At 36.6% G+C, this 20,649-nt stretch overlaps 1 protein-coding gene across 1 annotated transcript; it reads right to left on the minus strand.

The window, feature by feature from the left end:
- Window positions 1–4,136: 4,136 nt before the first annotated feature.
- Window positions 4,137–20,485, minus strand: LOC127494764 (soluble guanylate cyclase 88E-like). Its single transcript, XM_051860916.1, has 19 exons — window positions 20,182–20,485; window positions 19,857–20,029; window positions 18,041–18,181; window positions 17,767–17,906; window positions 16,959–17,093; window positions 16,665–16,788; window positions 16,468–16,587; window positions 15,707–15,791; window positions 15,528–15,614; window positions 13,424–13,541; window positions 13,174–13,303; window positions 12,396–12,542; window positions 12,055–12,201; window positions 10,956–11,112; window positions 10,283–10,392; window positions 9,733–9,822; window positions 7,143–7,289; window positions 6,795–6,932; window positions 4,137–6,703 (listed from the first exon to the last, which is right to left on the minus strand). The coding sequence occupies exons 2-19, from the start codon at window positions 19,974–19,976 to the stop codon at window positions 6,545–6,547; spliced, it is 2,295 nt and encodes a 764-aa protein (XP_051716876.1). The 5' UTR covers window positions 19,977–20,029; window positions 20,182–20,485; the 3' UTR covers window positions 4,137–6,544.
- Between the last annotated feature and the right edge of the window lie 164 nt (window positions 20,486–20,649).

A 20,649-nucleotide genomic window follows, 5' to 3' on the forward strand; every position in this document is an offset into this window, starting at 1 on the left:
TCAACACAATGTTTTAAACACTATTATTTTTTTTAACTTTTTAACATTTGTGCAGTAAAATGAACTTTAAAGAACATATACATTTATAATTTTCATTTATGGAGATAACATGGAAAATGTGCCATGTTTTAGTGGAGGATTTCTGTCACCTGGTGGGAAACAAACACTTTTAACATGAAAATTGCATGAAATTACCAATATAACACTCATTAGATCATTTGCCATTTCCACTCCCATTTATTCTCTTTGCGTGTTTTGCTTTTGGATTTATTGTAAAATTATAACAAATTTTTAACAATTTTTCGCACTGAACTATGAAGTAGCCTATACCAAGGGTAGGAAAAGTCACAAAGTCTCATGACATTTAGATAAAAAGAATTTCATAAAAAAAATAAATAAAAAAGGCCCAGATTTTACAGTGGATGGGAAACTGTCTTGAATTTCTCCCGCATTATATTATTAAAACTGCATTTATGACAAAGCAGATGCAGATATCATAAGAATCTATCAATAAATGAATGCACACATTGTCCTCTGCTTTTGATGCTGGCGCTGAGCTGCTATGGATTGAAGAACATGCTGAATAATGCATACTAAAATATGGGGATGTGTCAAAGCCTGCCGCTGGTTTCATATGAGTTTTAAAGTGTACTGAGGCTATCTAAATTGGCTGTAGGAGTGAGTGTGTCCCAGCACCTGGGTTGCACAAGTTGCATCAGGAAGGTCATCCGGGGTAAAACCTGTGCCAAATCCAATTTGTGAAATGTGTTCTCATGCTGTGAAAAAAAGCAGACCCTGCGGGACTAACATTGGGCTAGAGAGAGGTGTCTTTCCATCCAGCCGATAAAGCTGGACTGAACACAGAAATCAGCAGGTGCCTTTTAATTAGCACACAAAATGCAACAGTTATGCATTCTGCATAGCTATAAAGCTCTCCAGCTGTTGATGGACAGTGACAAATGTGCCGTATTTAAACCATCTGACTTTTCAGCAAGCAAATGACACAAAAACACTGAGGATGAATTGCCTTAAACTGTGTTGGGATCCATCCATCCCTCCCTGTTTGAATGAATATGAGAACCCATCAACACACTCATGCATCTCATCTCATATAACATGAATGGAGGAACAGACGCTTCATGAGATGTAAAAGCAAAGACAGACTAATTTTTATGTTAATTTTTAATCTATCTACTCATCTTTGAGTAGAGTTGGCATCACACTCTGACATTCATCACGTTCAAGCTCTCATCCACACAGTGAGCGTCTCTATAGCAACATCGACCGCCTCTCCTCCCTCATCTCTCTCTTAATTTCTTTCTTTCGTCCTGTCGCATGGACGCGTTTAGTAAGCAGGTTCTGTAATGCAAACACAAGTGGACTGATCTTCAGAAGAGACACTTTTCTACAGATAAGAGCTGACAGCAGTTGCACTGGACTGGGTGAGTCTCTTCAATTCTGCCTCTGGTGAAACTTTTAGTTATGGAAGAGATTTTGGAGACCAAGAGAGATTATGCATAATGTTTCTTAGAAATGCCATGCTCTTTTTCGACTGAGCCTTCACTTTGACTACTGGTAGACCAAACTTAAATTGAGATTAGTAATCAAAATCGACATTTTCCAGCCAATTATTTACTAAATGTCAACGCTGTGTAAATGTAAACATCTGTATTGTATAGACCTCACATGCTGAATGTGTTGCTGGTCATTAGAAATTGTTACAAAAAAATTGGTTTCAAACGAATACTGTTTCTGTTTTTAACTTCATAGAATCTGAAAAAAAGAATCAGTTTCCACAAATCATATTAAATCATTAAAACATATTAGAATGTTTTCTGAAGTATTGATCTGCCAGTATAGGAATAAATTATATATTCCAATAGAAAATATTCATTTTAAATTGTAATAATAGTTGAATGTTTTATCTTTTTAGCTTAATCATTATAATAATTTATAATTATTTAAATTATAAATAATTTATAAATATTTATGAATCTCACAGAGCCCGTCAACAACAATCGAAAGAAAATAATCAATAGAAAGAAATAAATTCTGAAAAATGTATTCTTAGATCATTAAAGGGGACCTATTATGCCCCTTTTCACAAGATGTCATATAAGTCTCTGGTGTCCCCAGAATGTGTCTGTGAAGTTTCAGCTCAAAATACCCCACAGATCATTATAACTTGTCAAATTTGCCCCTATTTGGGTGTGAGCAAAAACACGCCGTTTTTGTGTGTGTCCCTTTAAATGCAAATAAGCTGCTGCTCCCGGCCCCCTTTCCAGAAGAGGGCGGAGCTTTAACAGCTCGTGCTTCGGTTGCTCAACAACAACAAAGCTGGAGAATCTCACGCAGCCAAAATGAGGATTGTCAGTAACAGTGTTCAGCCTTACATTGTTCAAACCGGAGTCGACACTGATGGAGAGACTCAGGAAGAAGTTACAACTTTTAGAGTGAAACTGGACATTTCTGAATAGTTAGTGGATAAATTTATGTAGTTGCTGTGGAGTTGATTCAACTCATCGACTAGCATGTGCCGTCATGTTAATCTTTTGTGTAAAACCCGTATGGATGCCCACTATACATAGCATACCTGTTTGCCAAACAGAGCCATACACACCAGACTAACGTTTATGATTGCTGTCAAATGCTGTGAATGGTCTAATATTTTTTCCCAAATAACATTCGGACAGAAACACTCCTTTTTTAGCAATCGAGCTTGCCAGGGTCAACTTGCAGGCTATCCAAGCTAGACTCTAAATAGTGTTCAGTGCTCGTCTGTGCAGCCAGTAACAGAACAGTTAGCATGCTTTGCTCCAACTTTTGCCATGGCGTTAGAACTGGTTCACCGCTGTAGCTTGCGAAAACAAAATGGCGGCGCTGTGGGTGGAAACGTGCAGATTAAGGGGCGGTAATATTACAATAAGATCCTCTTCCTACATCATTAGGGGAACGAAATCTGAGCGGCTCGTTTTTTCACATGCTTGCAGAGAAAGGCTTACTAAAACAAAGTTACTGGATTGTCCTTTTTCACGTTTTCTGGGTTGGTAGATGCACTGGGGACCTGATTATAACACTTAAACATGGAAAAAGTCAGATTTTCATGATATGTCCCCTTTAAGATCCTATATAACTGCCACATAATTTTATAATTTAAAAAGGTGCACAATAAAAATAACTTTCATTATCTAAAATATGTAATATAGTATTTATGCAGTATTTTACTTTGATTTTTCAGTGAACTGTAAACTGGACATGTTTTCTTGAGTTTTACAGTTTGCATAAACGCTATATCCTCCTCACAGAGTTGTCTTCACCTCTACAGCAGGTCACTGATAACTTACCCATAATTCCCCTCACCGCCATGGCTCACTTCATGTCTGAGGCGTCAGTCTTCGGCGGTGGGAACGTGACATCTGCAGTGACCCCAGCTGAGACTGTGACCCCAGTGTTCAGCCCTTCTGAGGACATGTACACACACGTTCACACCATCCTCATAGTCATCATCTTCTGCATCGTGTGCTTGCTGCTCCTGGTGGCGTTCTTCTACGCCTTCTGCTTCCACTGCTCGCTGCAGACGACACCCAAAGATGAGCGGCATAACTCCGGGTACAGCCTGGACAGAGAGGACGCCACCTTCAGGCGCAGTTCCTCCAGCCCCTCGGTGGGAAACACCATCTGAGAAAGACTACAGATCCTGGTGGAGACGACACAACCTGGACTAAAAAAATCCCATCATGTAACCTTGGTTTTGATTGGCTTGTTCAAAAGTTTGGGGTCAGAAAGATTTTTAATTGTTATTTAAAGAAAATATTCTTTAAATATATATATATATATATATATATTATATATTTATATTCAGAAAGGACACTTTAAAGGAATCAATATATAAATATAATATACTAAAGAAAAGCAGCCAGTATGCTTGATGTAGCCTATAGGAGTGAAAAACAGAATATAGTTATATCTTTTTCTATGTCAGTTCTATTCGTCTTGGTCTCATAACAGACACTGAGATCATCATTTCAGCATAAATAAGGCTTGACAACTCTAATGCAGCATAAGTGATGTGTGAAATTATTGATACTGCTTGTGATCGACTGTAATATACTGAAAGACAGTGATTAAACGAGTCACGCTGTCACTCCTGGTTTATTTTCACCTCACTTTGAGGAAACAGAACAGAGAGAATACAACACACACACAGAAGTACACACCATAACCTTAGAGAGGAAGATCTCAGAGAAGATAAATGTCCTTTTCAAGTTTAGAGAAATAGTTGAGAGCTTCAAAGTGTCATCTGTGATGGTAAATTACCACAACAAATAATTTTGAACTGTCCCTCAGTTTGTAAAGACAAACAATAAGTGTTTACAGTAATACACTTACAATGGAAGTCTGAGGGGCATTTAACTTGGATAAATGTTTCTAAAATAGATACACATAAAGATATGTGTTAACATGACATAATATAACGTGTAACCAGTGTAAATGTACAGTATGGCCTGTTTTTCTAGAATGAAACGCCACCTACAGGAATTACACATGTAATGCATAACCAGGAATGATTAAGACATTTACAGCACAAATAAGGCACATTTTTGTAAAGAAGAATTAATATAAGTGCTTTAACAAGACCATTATAAGCGCATTACACTGTAATCATGATTTTCGTTTGTTTTGACAGACTGAGGGAAAAGTTTAAATGATTTTCTGTGGTAATGGATCATGTCGCAGATAATGTCGAGAGCTTAAGTAGCCTACATTTCCTTAAATAAGAGCGATTCTGAATCAATTATGAATTCATGTAAATTAAATGACTTTAAAGGGATAGTTCGTCCTAAAATAAAAATTAAGTCATTGTTTACTCACCCTGGTGTTGTTCTAATGCCGTAGCCTATGCCCTTCTTTCTTTTATGGAGCACAAGAGGCGACTTTAAATGGCATCCGTATAATGGCGACCAGCATCAAGTTTTTTTTTAAAAAACGACGCAAAAGTATCAGAGAATCATCCTATATTATACATGCATTATATTCCAAGTGTTCTGGGGCCATACGATAAGGTTTAGGGGAAAACAACTCCAAATTTAATGTATTATTTAATAAAAATCCTAACTTTGACCGTTAGTCTTTTCTGCACGTTGCAGAACGTGCGCGTTCACGAGACTCGCGCCTCAGCTCACTCCAACTCGCTCAGAAAGAAAAAAAAAATTCAAATTGCGAGAAATCAAGATTAATAAATAAGCGACATTAAATACAATCCCTGTACCTTCTTCTCTGAGGTGAATATATCTGTTGTGTTTGCCGTAACAAGAAGTTATGGCGTTTACATTTGTCATCTGACAACCAGATTTCCGGTCTGGAGATTAAAGGGGTAGTTCACCCAAAAAACAAAAATTCTGTCAACATTTACTCTCCCTCAAGTAGTTCCAAACCTGTATAAATGTCTTTGCTCTGCTGAACACAAAGGAAGATATTTGGAAGAACCAAACAGATCTTGCCCCCATTGACTACCATAGGAAAAATAAATAACGTACTATGGTAGTCAATGGGGGGGCGAGATCTGTTGACATTCTTCCAAATATCTTCCTTTGTGTTTTCCGCAGAACAAAGAAATTCATACAGATTTGGAACTACTTGAGGGTGAGTAACTGACAGAATTTTCCTTTTTGGGTGAACTATCCCTTTAACTTTTTGAGGAAAGTACAGGGATACTTTTTTTGTGATTTCTAGGCGTTGTATTTCATGTTGCGTATTTATTAATCTTGATTTCTCACAATGTGTGTGCTTTTTCTGGGCGAGACTGAGTCGTTATTCACTGCCATTATATGGACGAGTGCGAGCAGGACATTTTTTTTTTTTTTTAATCCTCCTTTTGTGGTCCATAAAAGAATGAAGGGCATACAGCATTAGAACAACAACATGGTGAGTAAATGATGACTATCCCTGAAAGCTTTAACAGCAAATGCGTCTTCAGGAGCACTACAACAACTAACCGTGTCAAAAATCTGAATCGAGCACTAACAAAGTACTGGATGGATTTTATGAAAACTGTCTAAATCATGTCCAGGTCATATATTACCCCAATCAAAAAGGCAAAAAAAGTACACCACCATTCAAAAGTGTGGGGTTTAGTAAGGTTTTATTTTATTTTAAAGAAATAAATACTTTTATTCAGTAATAAATTAACCAAAGACAGTAAAGAGATATATTATATTGTAAAGTACTTGTATATCATAATAGTATTTGTTGCACTAACAAATTTATGCAGATTTTGGGATGAAATATGAGCCGGACATTTCTGTCAGAGTCTTTAAAAATTAATGAATAAAGGTATCTGTCAATATAAAGCATAAAACAAAAGGGAACAGAGATTTAGTCAGAGTAGAGATGAGAAAACAACACATTAAGCACATTTCAGTTCAATCTAGTCTATTTACAAGACGAATTCAATTTACAGAATTCTTTGGGCAACAAATTCAGATCAATAACTTTAAAACAGACTCTCAGAATCGATTTCAAAGCAACGTCGTGATGACTGTGATTAGCACACGGAGCACATGGTGCTTTTCTCAGAGCCGTGGGAATCACAGGAGCCGGCGGGAGACTCCATTATTGAATCTCGACCATCAAACTCAGCCGAGTCAAGTTCGATGTGCGGATCTTGAAGATTGCTGTCCTGCAGAGCGTCCTTATAATGAGACTGAGAGAGAGTGTTTGATTTTATCTTGGTGTAATAACTCATCACTCGTTCACGTAAGCACAGAAATCACACTCACAGAACAGGATCTCACCTTACTGACCGACGTTTCTTCCACCCGACACTCCTCCATGGACTCCTCCAGAGAGTTTCCGGAGGTTTCCATCTTCATGCGGTGAGAGCGGAGGGATTTCACATCGTCCTCATCTTCACCTGCCACTGAGGGAAACACCTGAGGAGGAAGAGCAATCATAAAAAACAATTTAAGTTAATCAATCAATAAATTAAATTAACAATAAATTAATCAATCATTCAAAATAAGGCCAGAAACATAATAAATAAACATTTATTATTTCATGTTAACTTTAAGTTAGATCAATGCTTCAAAGTCCATCTAAGATAACTGCTAGGGTAATTTTAACTCCACATATCATGCATTTACCATCACTTCCTCATCGCTGGGCGGTTCGGGGGCAGAAATAGTGGCTTTACTGATGGTCTGAGCTTCAAACTGTGGGCAAGCGGCCTGAGCGTTTCCATCTTTATCTCGCTTTCCTTTCAGCCAGTACGTCTCAATCTCCACATTCCCCTGTCAGAGAAAAAGAGTTGGTGGAGCAGTTCAGTGATGGTAATTGTAGTTCTAGACTAAATGTGAGCATACATTCACTCATCTCACTTGGACAGATTCCTCAAAATGAATAAAAACAGCGAAATGCAAACTCAGAATATTACACAAACCTGCAATAATTATACACATTAATAACACAAATATACTTTATGTATTTAATCTCACTTTATTAACCAATGTCTTTGCTGCTGACCTTTGATGATCCAATTCAACCATACCAATAAGCAAAAATTACTTTAGATAAACAGCACAGCTGAAAGGTTTGTTTGAGCTGCGCCCTCTACTGTTCAGGCGTGGATTTGCATTTCCTTCAGCCTGAGGCTTATAGGTTTTATGTCGAAGATCACATGAACTAACAGGAAACAGGTCTCATCGCATCCGCTTATTGGAGAAAGTGTTAACGGTGTGGTGAGAAATCGAGTCCCCCAGGAATCGGGTCTCCTTTAGGACCCCAAGTGATCCCATTGATTCAACGTACTTTTAATGGATAGTATTTTTAGCGCCCGATTATAATTCCTGCAAAATCACGTTATGATTTATATTGTTTAAAATGTGTTATAATGACCATTAATGTCTTTTAAATGACATGGTTCATATACTAGTATAAGACAGCTATAGGTTGTGAAATCAAGCATTTCTCGTTCTTACTGTTTTTTAGTTAGCTTATGTACTAGCATAGCATACATCTACCTGATTAGCCTGCTAGCTTAGCTTAGCTTATATTAGGTATGTTTTTTGCTTCCAATATCTGTTTCCAGTTTGTTTTATTAAGCAATACATAGGCATTCATTTTATATTTCATGCATGTTGTTTGTGCACTTAATGTCATAAACATCATACAATAGTGAAATAGGTTATAATTAGTCAAGACATCACGATAACAACTTTTGATCAGGCATTACCGCCTGGGTTCTAAAGGAGACCCGATTCCTGGGGGGACTCAATTTCTCGGCACACTGTTAAAACTTTCTCCGATAAGCGGATGCGATGAGACCCGTTTTCCTGTTTGTTCATGTGATGTTCGACATAAAACCTATACGCCTCAGGTTGAAGGAAATGCAAATTCACGTCTGAACACTAGAGGGCACAGCTCAAACAAACCTTTCAGCTGTGCTGCTATTCTGGACTGCAGAAGAAGAATGAAATGTGCTGTTTATCGAACTGACAAACTGACGGAGATATCTATGGACATTTTCAAGGTAATCAGCTAAACATATTCAATTTTTAAAATTCGAATGTTAGTGAGAAGAAGAAAAATAAAAAACGTTTAGATATTAATCTGCATATGCGATGGACATCAGTTATGCTCATCTTTGGTAACTCCTCTGAAGACGTTTTGAGTAAAACAGCTCAATATTTAACAAAGCAGATACAAAAGACCTGAACCGGAAGCTATGTGACCTGTTTTACAGAATACGTAAGTTTGTTGCGCATAATCCCCATTCATTTCACTCTTGGTGTTACTTTTGCCAAAAGCAGATTTGCTATTAAAAACAAACAAACAAACAATCAACCGGAGCCCAGGTGAGAAAAAGTAACACAAAAGTAACATAACACATCACTTTCCATAAAAAGTAACACAATTAGTTACTTTTTTTTAGGGAGTAATGCATTACTCTTTCCCCAACACTATTAGTTATTTTATTTAAGGTTGAATCAATAATTAAATCACATAAGAGAAGCGAAAATAGCAGTATTTAGTGTAAACAGTAGTTAGATGCTATTTATATTTAGTGCAAATAGTGACGGATGCTATTTGCACCTCTGTGTATATAAAACAGTATGCAATAATAACAACATATTCAGTGTATATGATTATATTTATTAAAATCATAAATGGATGCTGCTTTATTGGGACATTACTTGTCCCTGTCCCTATAGCCCTTCCCTACACCTATCCGGTAAACAATTTATTACCACTATTAAATACCCAAATACCCATTAGGCACTTTATTTCCGAAATTTTCTCAATTTTAATTTAAAATAAATGCCTTTCCGAGCTCAGAGAAGAATGAGTTTGAAAAAAGGTGGATTTCAACTCAGGGTCGGTCGCAACAAAAGCTAACACCACCCGTCTTACTCTCCACACCACGGATACTGTTATCAGACAGGTTTCTTTTGTCATTTTGTGTGGCTTAATCAGACAGTGGTGGGTGGAGTCAGTGCCAACAAGGCAGGCAGGCTGTTTACACTCCATGAGAGAAGTTATGTCAACAAAAAAAATGTGTGTTTTGAATTTATTAGTTTGCTAAAGAAGCATCACTATTATTATTGATCATACTCCAGGTCAGTGATTGTTCTTTCCTTAGTAAACAACACTATAAAGGTGGTCAGATGGGTATCGAATTGGCTCATTGGACCTCAGGTGGTCCTGGTTTTTCAGTCCAGTTGCTTAGTGACTGACCTTGATGGTGATGGTACCACGTCTCTCAAAGATGAAGTGACTTCCTTTCAGGTGCTCGTAAGTAGCGCTGCTCAGCTGAATGTGCATTTCCTATAAGTGACAGATCAGTCGATCAATAGAGTGAAATGTCAATCAGACAGCGGGGGGTTCAGGCCTGTGATCGACAACAGGAGTTCAGTCCTATTAAAAGCAGAGAAACGGTCAATAAAACCAACAAACATCAGTCTAATGAGTATTAGATATTATGGTGCATGTGATTAAAACTGCACTAACCCTATTATTTCTGCTTAAAGTAAATGCAAATATCATTATGTTGCACATCGAGGGATTTATTCAGTTTGAGCGCATACCTTTTTTTGTGCATTTTTAGAATTTATGTGCATCTTGGCGTTTCCATCCAGCGTTTTTATTTATGCGATATCCCAAAATTTGCATAAAAACAGGTTGATGGAAACATAGCAAATGATGCACAGATGTCTGTGCAAAAATTATAATAAAGTATAATAATAAAGACGGTGCAAATATGTTTGCAGCTGCACTCTCCATCTACCTTCCCATTGCTCTCCATGGCAGAAGCCGTGTGGACTGTATCACCATGAAGACCATAGCGAGGCATCTTGTGACCTACGACCCCAGCGACCACCATCCCAGAGTGAATTCCTAAGAGAAGCATGACAGCGGTCAAAGTAGTGCAGTGACAATAAAATATGAGTAAAAAAGCTTTTCCAAACAGCAATAAATTGATCAAAATTGAGAGTAAAGATATTTATAATGTTAAAAAAGATTTATATTTCAAATAAATGCTATTCATCAAAGAATCCTTAAAAAAATGTATCGGTTTCCAAAGAGATATGAAGCAGCACAACTGTTTTCAACCTTGATAATAATCATAAATGTTTCTTAAGTAGCAAATCATCATATTAGAATGATTTCTGAAGGATCATGTGACACTGAAGACTGGAGTAATGATGCTGAAAATTCAGCTTTGATCACAGAAATAAATTACAGTTTACCATATATTCACATGGAAAACATTCATTTTAAATTGTAATAATATTTCACAACTTGACTGTTTTTACTGTATTTTTGATCATATAAATGCAGCCTTGGTGAACAGAAGAGACTTCTTTTAAAAAAGACTAAAACATCTTACCCTTTAAACGGTAGTGTATATTGTTAGACAACAACACCAATGCCAGCGATAGAAATCAGAGAAGACGTACCCACGCGGATCTGGATGTTGTTTCCATTGGACGGGTCTTTGAGATGATCGATAGAGCGAACCATATCTAGAGCCATGTCACAAATATTGTGGGCGTGATACTTCGTCTTTTCTGGAGCGCCTGCCACCACCATGTACGCATCACCTATAGTTTCAACCTGAAACACACACAGACAGACATGTTCTTCATCAGTATTTCTGTCTTGTTTTCCAGGACAAATATCGAAACATTCTTAAATCAAGATACATTTACTGGAGAAATGACTTAAGATATTAAAGTTAAGTTCGTATATGTTCAAAATGAATAAAAATCTGCCATCTGGGTCAGGAAAATAATCTTGTTTTCCTTTTAAATTAAGATTTTTTTTTAACCAATTGGCAGATTTTTTTTTCATTTTGGTGATTTTTTTCAGAAAATAAACAAGATTTAATATCTAATATCGTAATTAATTTAAGAATGTTTAGATATTTGTACTGGAAAACAAGAGGAAGAACATTATTTTTTGCAGCGCATGTCAGAATCAGGGTTATTATCATTAATTAAAACTAAGACTATTAAAAAAAAATTCTGTTTATTGAAATAAAGCTGAAAAACAAGTTTTGAAGCGCTAAAATTATTAACTGGGAAAAAAAATTTAAACAAAATAAAACTAATAAAACCAATAAATTGAACCTAAATAGCAATATTTTAAAAATAATAATAATAATAAAATGAGAAAAGCACATAACGAAAAAAATAACGTGAAAACTAAAAATATAAAAATTCAAAATATTCACAGAACTATAATAAAACTAAAATAACACTGTTCAGAATTACTGTAATTACTCGATTTTGACTTTGTTTACATCATTGTAGAGCTCATAATTACAACTTGTAAACTCAGAATTTTTAAAGAGTTCCGACTTGTACCACCTGACCACTGCAGATTAATTTTGCCGGTGATAGTGTTCCCATACAAACACATAGTCCGAGAGTCCGAGGATGTGAACACATCAGAACATCACGGGTTGTCATTTTGTAATCAAGATGTGGCATAAACACACCAAAACACCTTCATCAACATGTGATTGTGCTGAAACCACAGAAGAAATGACCTGACCTTAAACACTCGGTGCTTCTCGCTGAGCGTGTCGAAGAGCGTGTACATGGTGTTGAGCATGGAGACCACCTGCATGGGTGTGATATGACTGCAGATACGAGTGAAGCCCACCACGTCGCTGAACAGGATGGTCACATCAGGAAACACCTGAAACAGGTCACATGTAAACGTCAACAATCAAAACTCTCAGGGTGACTGACACGTTCCAGAAAGTTCACATCATTAAAACCAAATTGTGATTTCGAAAATGAGTTGAGTCAGTCATCAAACTTCATGAAAATCTAAAACAACAAACAGAAAAACAAGAATTGGGTTGGACACAAAGGTGCAGATGTTCTGACCTCACAGGTGTTCACAGCTGGTTCTCCTTTCCGCAGTCGCTTAGCAACAGGTTTAGGAATCATTCTGTACAGAAGATCATCCGTCTTTTTCATCTCATAGTCCAACATTTTCATGCTTTCCTCTAGTTTACTGGATTTCTTTTGCTCCTGTGGGGCACAAAGAGAAAGACAACGATATAGACAGAGAGGAAAAGAGAGGAGAACATGTCTGTGATGCCGAGACATGCCCTTAACACTATAAAGCCTACGGTTTCATATTTGATATGCAAATTTCTAATGTCTCTAAATTATGAACATGATCAAAACTTTTCTGAAAACCCTATTGCACACAGTCTCCTACAGTCCTTCTGTCGTCTGATTGATGGTGAAACTCAATCTCAAGTAAAAGTCTTTTAGTATAATTGTACAAAGCTTGTGCTTCACATGTCTTTCTGCTGTGAAATCATTACTGATTTTTTTGATATTGTTAGTAATACTTCAATATGAACACTTACTGAACTGAAGCAGCTTCAGTTTACTTGATTATCCAAACATCATTTATTAGAAAAATCAAAACAAACTGATCCAATCTGTGCTTTTCAGAAGGAGGGGCTTCATAGAGACAGGAACTAAACAGAGTGTTACTGACAGACTGGGAAGAGAGGAGCTGCAACAATGGAGAATATGAGGAAAATAATCAACATTCAAGCATGAAAACCTGTTCTAGTAGAGCACAAAAACAACATCTAGCCTCTTTGGTCCATCAAAAGCAGGACACTCCAGGGTCTGACAGCTGTACCTGTATGAGGGCTCTCTTGAGCTCTTCAGACTGTTGAGTTCCTGCCAGCACCAGATCTCTGCTCGAGTCGTGCATGCTCAGGTCATTGATGTACAGCCCCGTCTTAAACATGGCACTTAAACTCTCCATGCTGCAAAGACAACACACACACACACATAATTAAATACACATGCATGCATGGAAAAAAACACTTGAAGGAAGAAAAATGCACCTGCAAGTCTCACTGTGTAAATGTGTGTGTGTTTCTTACACTGGAGTCCCCAGGAAGATGATGGACTCCCACTCCGGCATGTACCTCATCTGACCCTTCAGTTTCAGGCAGCGGCTGCCGTCACCCCAGCTCTCCATCGCATTAGCGCTGTTTCCATCTGACACCGTCCAAAGAAGAACTCGGACATGTTAGCATTACTTTAGGATTGTGTTTTCTTCTTGAACGTCAAATGAAGTAAAGCTAGGATTCATTTTAAATGTTAAAGTCGACATAATATTGAGTTATATAATATATTTATTCACCCTCATGTTGCTTCAAATCTATATGACTTTCAAATTCAAAATCAAATTCACTTTATTGGCATGACTGTGTGAAGTGTCAAAATGTTGCCTAAGCATTACACACACAATACAATTAATTAATTAATTAACTAACACGTACAATAAATTAACAGTAAATAAAAAAGATAGACAGAACGATGGAACAACAGAATGATGGAATGACAGATAGGACGACAGATAGAACTACAGAACGATAGAGCGATAGATAGCTAGATAGAATGATAGATAGATAGACAGGTGGATGTATGGATGGTAGGGTGGAAGGAACAACAGAAAAATGGATTGATGGAACGATGGATAAATGGAAAGAGAACAATGGATGGATGGATTGAATGATAGAATGATGGATGGATGGATGGAAAGAAAAATGGATGGATGGAACAACAGAACAATAGATGGATGGATGGATGGATGGATGGATGGATGGATGGAAGGAATGACAGAATGATGGATGGATGGATGGATGGATGGAAAGAAAAATGGAAAGACAGAATGATGGATGGAAAGAGAACAATGGATGGATGGAACAACAGAATGATGGATGGATGGATGGATGGATGGAATGACAGAATGATGGATGGATGGATGGAAAGACAGAATGATGGATGGATGGATGGAAAGACAGAATGATGGATGGATGGAATGACAGAATGATGGATGGATGGACTGAACGACAGAATGATGGATGGGTGGATTGAAGGATTGAACGACAGAATGATGGATGGGTGGACTGATGATTGAACGATAGAATGATGGATGGGTGGATTGATGGATTGAACGACAGAATGATGGATGGATGGATGGATGATTGAACGACAGAATGATAGATGGATGGACTGAACGATAGAATGATGGATGGATGGATGGAATGACAGAATGATGGATGGATGGATGGAAAGACAGAATGATGGATGGATGGATGGAATGACAGAATGATGGATGGATGGATGGATGGATTGAACGACAGAATGATGGATGGATGGACTGAACGACAGAATGATGGATGGGTGGATTGAAGGATTGAACGACAGAATGATGGATGGGTGGACTGATGATTGAACGACAGAATGATGGATGGGTGGATTGATGGATTGAATGACAGAATGATGGATGGATGATTGAACGACAGAATGATAGATGGATGGACTGAACGATAGAATGATGGATGGATGGATGGAATGACAGAATGATGGATGGATGGATGGAAAGACAGAATGATGGATGGATGGATGGAATGACAGAATGATGGATGGATGGATGGATGGATTGAACGACAGAATGATGGATGGATGGACTGAACGACAGAATGATGGATGGGTGGACTGATGGATTGAACGATAGAATGATGGATGGGTGGATTGATGGATTGAACGACAGAATGATGGATGGATGGATGGATGATTGAACGACAGAATGATAGATGGATGGACTGAACGATAGAATGATGGATGGATGGATGGAAAGACAGAACAATGGATGGATGGACTGAACGACAGAACGATGGATGGATGGATAGATGGATTGAATGACAGAACGATGGATGGATGGATAGATGGATAGAAAAACAGATTCACCCTCATGTTCAAACCCACAAGGCCTACAGTCTACTGTTCTGTTACTTTTTGTCATTATTGTGTTTGAAGGCGGGAGGATCTACTAACGCTCTCTATTTGTGTATTTAATGGAATAAACGACGTCATACGAGTTTGAAATAACATGAGTGTGAGTAAATGGTGATAGAATTTTCATTTTTGGCTGAACTGGTGTATCTGGAGTGTCTGGAGGTCAGAGACGTGACCGACCTTTATAATCGTCCCCGATGATTGACTGAAAGGCCATCAGCTCCACGTCCACGTCAGCCGAGCGATTGGCGTTCTCATAATCGGAGTCTGTGAGACACAGAACAGAATCACCTCATGAAAGCTCAAGCTGCAGCTGCAGGTCTGAGATCTTCAGTGAACGTCTGTAGGACCTTCCTTACTCTGCACTCTGTTATGAAGGTTCCTCTCTCGCTTCACCGGCTCCTTCGACATGATCTCAAACAGGTTGTTGGGGTGCGAGATGATCTGTCACAGAGTCCATCGATTGATTTATTTTCTTCAATATAAAGTGATGCAACACTCTTTTATTAATAATTTTAAGTTTGGTATCTTGGTATCATTTATTTATTATTTGATTTACTGAATAACTGTGGATAAATAAAATATATATTAAATATTTAAATATTTAATAAGTATTTAAGTATAAGTATTTTAATATATTAATATTAAAAATGAAAATTGATAAGTAAACATTTCAAGTTAATATTTTTAACATTTTAAATTACAATTTAAATTACAAAAAATATTAATTTAAAATATTTATTATTTGTTAATATTCATTTATATATATAATTTATATTATCAGAATTAATAACATATTTTAATATATTAATATTTACAATTATTATAAATAAACTATGTATTTTAGGTTAATATTTTATTTTAAATTACAATTTACAATTACAATTACAAAAAATATTAACTTAAAATATTTAATGAATTTGAAAAAAGATTAATAATGTATATTATAATAATTAATAACAAATTTTAATATTAAACTTTTTAATTAATATTAATAAATAATACATATTTTAGTTAATTTTTTTTGTAATTTTAAATTACAATATATACATATATATATATATATATATATATAAAATGAATAAAATATTTTAATATATCACTATTAAAAATGACTTACCATGTTCCAAGTAAACTCCACAAGAGGACGAGCAAGTAGAAAAGCATCATTGATCTTCTTCCCATCCAGATCAGGAAAGACCGTGGCCAATCCAGAGCCAACGTTATGCACAACCATATCCTATTGGATCAGAAAATACACGTTATACACCACTCTATCAGAGAAGATGAGATGAGACACGAGGAGAAGAAAGTCACCTGTCTGAACACGATGTTGAAGGGAAAAACTTCAAAGAAAAAGTCGCTGGTGATGGGAAGGATCTCTTGTTCCTCTTCGTCCTCTTTCTGGATATATCGATACGCAGAATTATCAAAGTTTAATCTGAAATAAAAATATCAGTGTTTCGTTATATCTGCCATGTGTAATGTATGATTTAATACATCCAGAAATGCTGGTTACTATTTGACTATTTTTATTATGTTTGTTTAATAACACAAGCTCATCAGATGGTAGCGGTAAATCAGGTAAATTGATGTTGTCCTGCATCTCACCTCATGGTGACGTGTGAATAATCTCCCACCAGCTGCTCGGACAAAACCTCAACATGGATGTCAGTGTCATAGAACTGTTTTCCCATCTGTCTCAGCTGACCCATGGCATAGTGCAGGTATCCTTTACGTTTGCTCCTGAACAAACACACAGGAACAGCCGAGAACATCAGCTGAACCTCAATTATTATGATCACTTCATGGAAATCAATCATGAGTGAATCACTTTTTCTGTGGATTACAGTACCGTCACTATACAGTACCGTTCAAATGTTTGGGGTCAGTAAGATTTTTTATTTTTTTTGCTTTCATCAAATTATTCAAAAGTGATATTTATAATGTTACAAAAGATTCCATTTCAAATAAACGCTATTCTTTTGAACCTTCTATTCATCAAAGAATCAGTTTCCACACAAATATGAAGCAGCACAACTTTTTTCAACATATATAATAATCAGAAATGTTTCTTGAGTATTAAATCATCATATTAGAATGATTTCTGAAGGATCATGTGACACTGAAGACTGGAGTAATGATTATTAATATTAATAACCCTAATTTTTAGATAGAAATTATAAAAAAAAATAAATAAATAAATAACCCAAAATATTATATTATATTATATTATATTATATTATATTATATTATATTATATTATATTATATATTTTTAAATAATTTATTTAGAGACTTCTTTCAAAAACATTAAATATCTTACCAACCTCAAACTTTTAAATGGCAGCGTATGTTTTTGATTGACAAAAGCTTCCTGATGCACACACACACTCTCACACTAACACACACACACACACCTGTAATGCAGAGTGACTCCTGTAGCTGATTCCTCCTGGCAGAAGAAGGTCGGCGGCTGGACTTTTGGGTAACTGAAGCGCAGGTACTCATGCAGGTTATCCAGACCATTTACAAAGTCACGCACATGACGGCCCAACACCTGACACCAGAACAAAACACACAAATACATGAACAACAAATGTTGTTCCTGAACAAACAAAGGCTGCTGATTCAGGAATGTGTCCTTCTTGGGTAAATCACATCATGCAATTTGCCAGACAAACCTGAACGTACCTTGAGGATTCTGTCATATCCGTATTTCCCCACGAATCCGAGGAAATAAACGCCCCATGAGTTCATGAGCTCATTATAGGGTGTTCCTGTGACGCCACTCGCTGCTTTAGCGATACGCGGAATCACACTCTCACTGTACACCTGCACAAACACACATTAACACACACATGTGCTTATGCACAGGTATAACCACACACATATGAACATTGACATAGATATTTCTGTTATGAAAGAAATAGTTCACTTTTGAATTAAAATTTCCTTATACTTTACTCACCCCCATGTCATCCAAGATGTTTATGTCTTTCTTCAGTCAAAAACAAATGAAGGTTTTTGAGGAAAACATTCCAGGATTTTTCTCCATATAGTGGACTTCACTGGGGTTCAACGGGTTGAAGGTCCAAATGTCAGTTTCAGTGCAGCTTCAAAGAGCTCTACATGATCCCAGACGAGGAATAAGGGTCTTATCTAGAGAAACCATCGGTCATTTTCTAAAAAAAATAAACATTTATATACTTTTTAACCACAAATGCTTGTCTTGCACTAGCGTTAAGGACTCTTCACGCATTAGGTAATCACGTTGGAAAGGTCACGGATGACGTAGGCGGAAATACCGATCCAGTGTCTACAAAGCGAACGTGCAAAGACTAAGTCAAACGGTCTTTACAAAAAAAGGTAAAACAACGATGTCACACGATTTTGAACTTGGAGGAGAAAATGAGTTTTTTGCCCTACCGCGGTACTTCCGCCTACGTCACGCGTGACCTTTCTAATGTAATGCGTGGCACATCACAGAGCAGTGCAAGACAAGCATTTGTGGTTGAAAAGTATATCATTTTTTTTTTTTTTTTTTTTTTTAGAAAATGACTGATGGTTTCTCTAGATAAGACCCTTATTCCTCATCTGGGATTGTGTAGAGCTCTTTGAAGCTGCACTGAAACTGACATTTGGACCTTCAACCCGTTGAACCCCAGTGAAGTCCACTATATGGAGAAAACCTTCATTTCTTTTCAACTAAAGAAAGACATGAACATCTTGGATGACATGGGAGTGAATAAATTATCAGGAATTTTAAATTCTGAATATATATATATATATATATTTTTTTTTTTTCTGATTTTATGCTTAATTAATTTCAAATGCTAACCAGTTTGGACAAAACTGTCAGATAAAATATTTACAGTCACTTGTTTTTCATCAAAACCAAATACAAATTTCTGGAAAAACTTGTTCAATAAAAAACCTTCTCATGATGGTAATAACAGCAGTAATGTAGACAGCAATTTATTGTTATAATATTTTTTTACTAATTGTACACACAAAAACCAAATGTACTGAAAATATTCTTAAAGTTATTAGTTATTAGTTAGCTTTCTTATAATTTAACCCCATGGCAATCACTAAACCACCAATAAATAAATAAATAAATTAAAATGTTTTTAAAGTTTGTCTTTGATACCTCACTTCATTAATAGAATAGAAATGAAAAGAGTTCATCAAAGTATTATTTAGAGATGTTGGACTTAAAGGAGGATCTTCACCCATTAACGAGAAATTCTGGGTTGCTCTGATCTCTTCAACAGTGTGTCCCAGTGATTTTCAAAACAACCACAAGATGGATTTCGTAAAGTTAATTTGTGCTACACTGATCCCATCTGGCTTGCCATTTCCCCAGGAATCAGTTATAACTCTTTTTATAAATGTAATGACTTATGCTTCTTATGCACGAGTCCCTAAATTGGATAAAAAACATATTTGTCTTTCAGTCAGTGATTAGAGCTCTAAGTCAAGTTTGTTTTCTCACAGTAATTCTAACCTGATGAGTGACGAAGGAGTGCAGTCTGACGTCGGCTCTCTCTCTGACAAGTTTCCACACATCGTCACCATACGACTCCTTGATGAAGTCATGGAGACTTTCACACAGCAGCCCGTACATCCCAACAGCGAACTGAACGTCTGGAATCCAAGAGTATCTCAGGCCAGGTGCAACTGAGAAACAATAAAGAATAGGAGGAAACATGAAGAAATCATCATCCTTCTAAAATACACAAAATCTCTATTCTTACATGACAAAGAAACCTGAACTGTCACAATCTCACATGAAATAAAACTCAATGTATAGTGTATGAAGAGGAACTGACCGCCTGTCTGTCCGTCTCCGAGGTTTGTGGCTCCTCCGGACACGGTCCCAGTCTGAAGAATCGCGCAGGAGGAGCAGGAATCGTTTTAAAAGGAGTCGCACTTACTCAAACTCTTCAGCTCTATTGTTGTGATGTCAGCGGCTGGTGACTTCGAGTATTGACAGACGCACACCTCTCACAGACACATGCTGCTCTTTCCTTTTCCACACATTTTACAATTTCATCATTAAATGTGATGTCTGACATAACAGTAGGTGTTAGGAGAGATTTAAATGGTTTAGTGTTGGCCATTTGTTCCTTACAAAAACATATTGGCAGTATCATGGTACAGTGATGATTATAGAGGGAAATACTTTAACTTGTACACTAATTGAAAAGTCAGCAAGATTTTTTTTTAAACAAATTAATAGTTTTATTTAGCAAAGATGCATTAAATTGATCAAAAGTGACAGTAAAGACATTTATAAT

This window comes from Ctenopharyngodon idella, chromosome 14 (assembly GCF_019924925.1).
Source record: "Ctenopharyngodon idella isolate HZGC_01 chromosome 14, HZGC01, whole genome shotgun sequence".
NCBI classification, from domain to species: domain Eukaryota; kingdom Metazoa; phylum Chordata; class Actinopteri; order Cypriniformes; family Xenocyprididae; genus Ctenopharyngodon; species Ctenopharyngodon idella.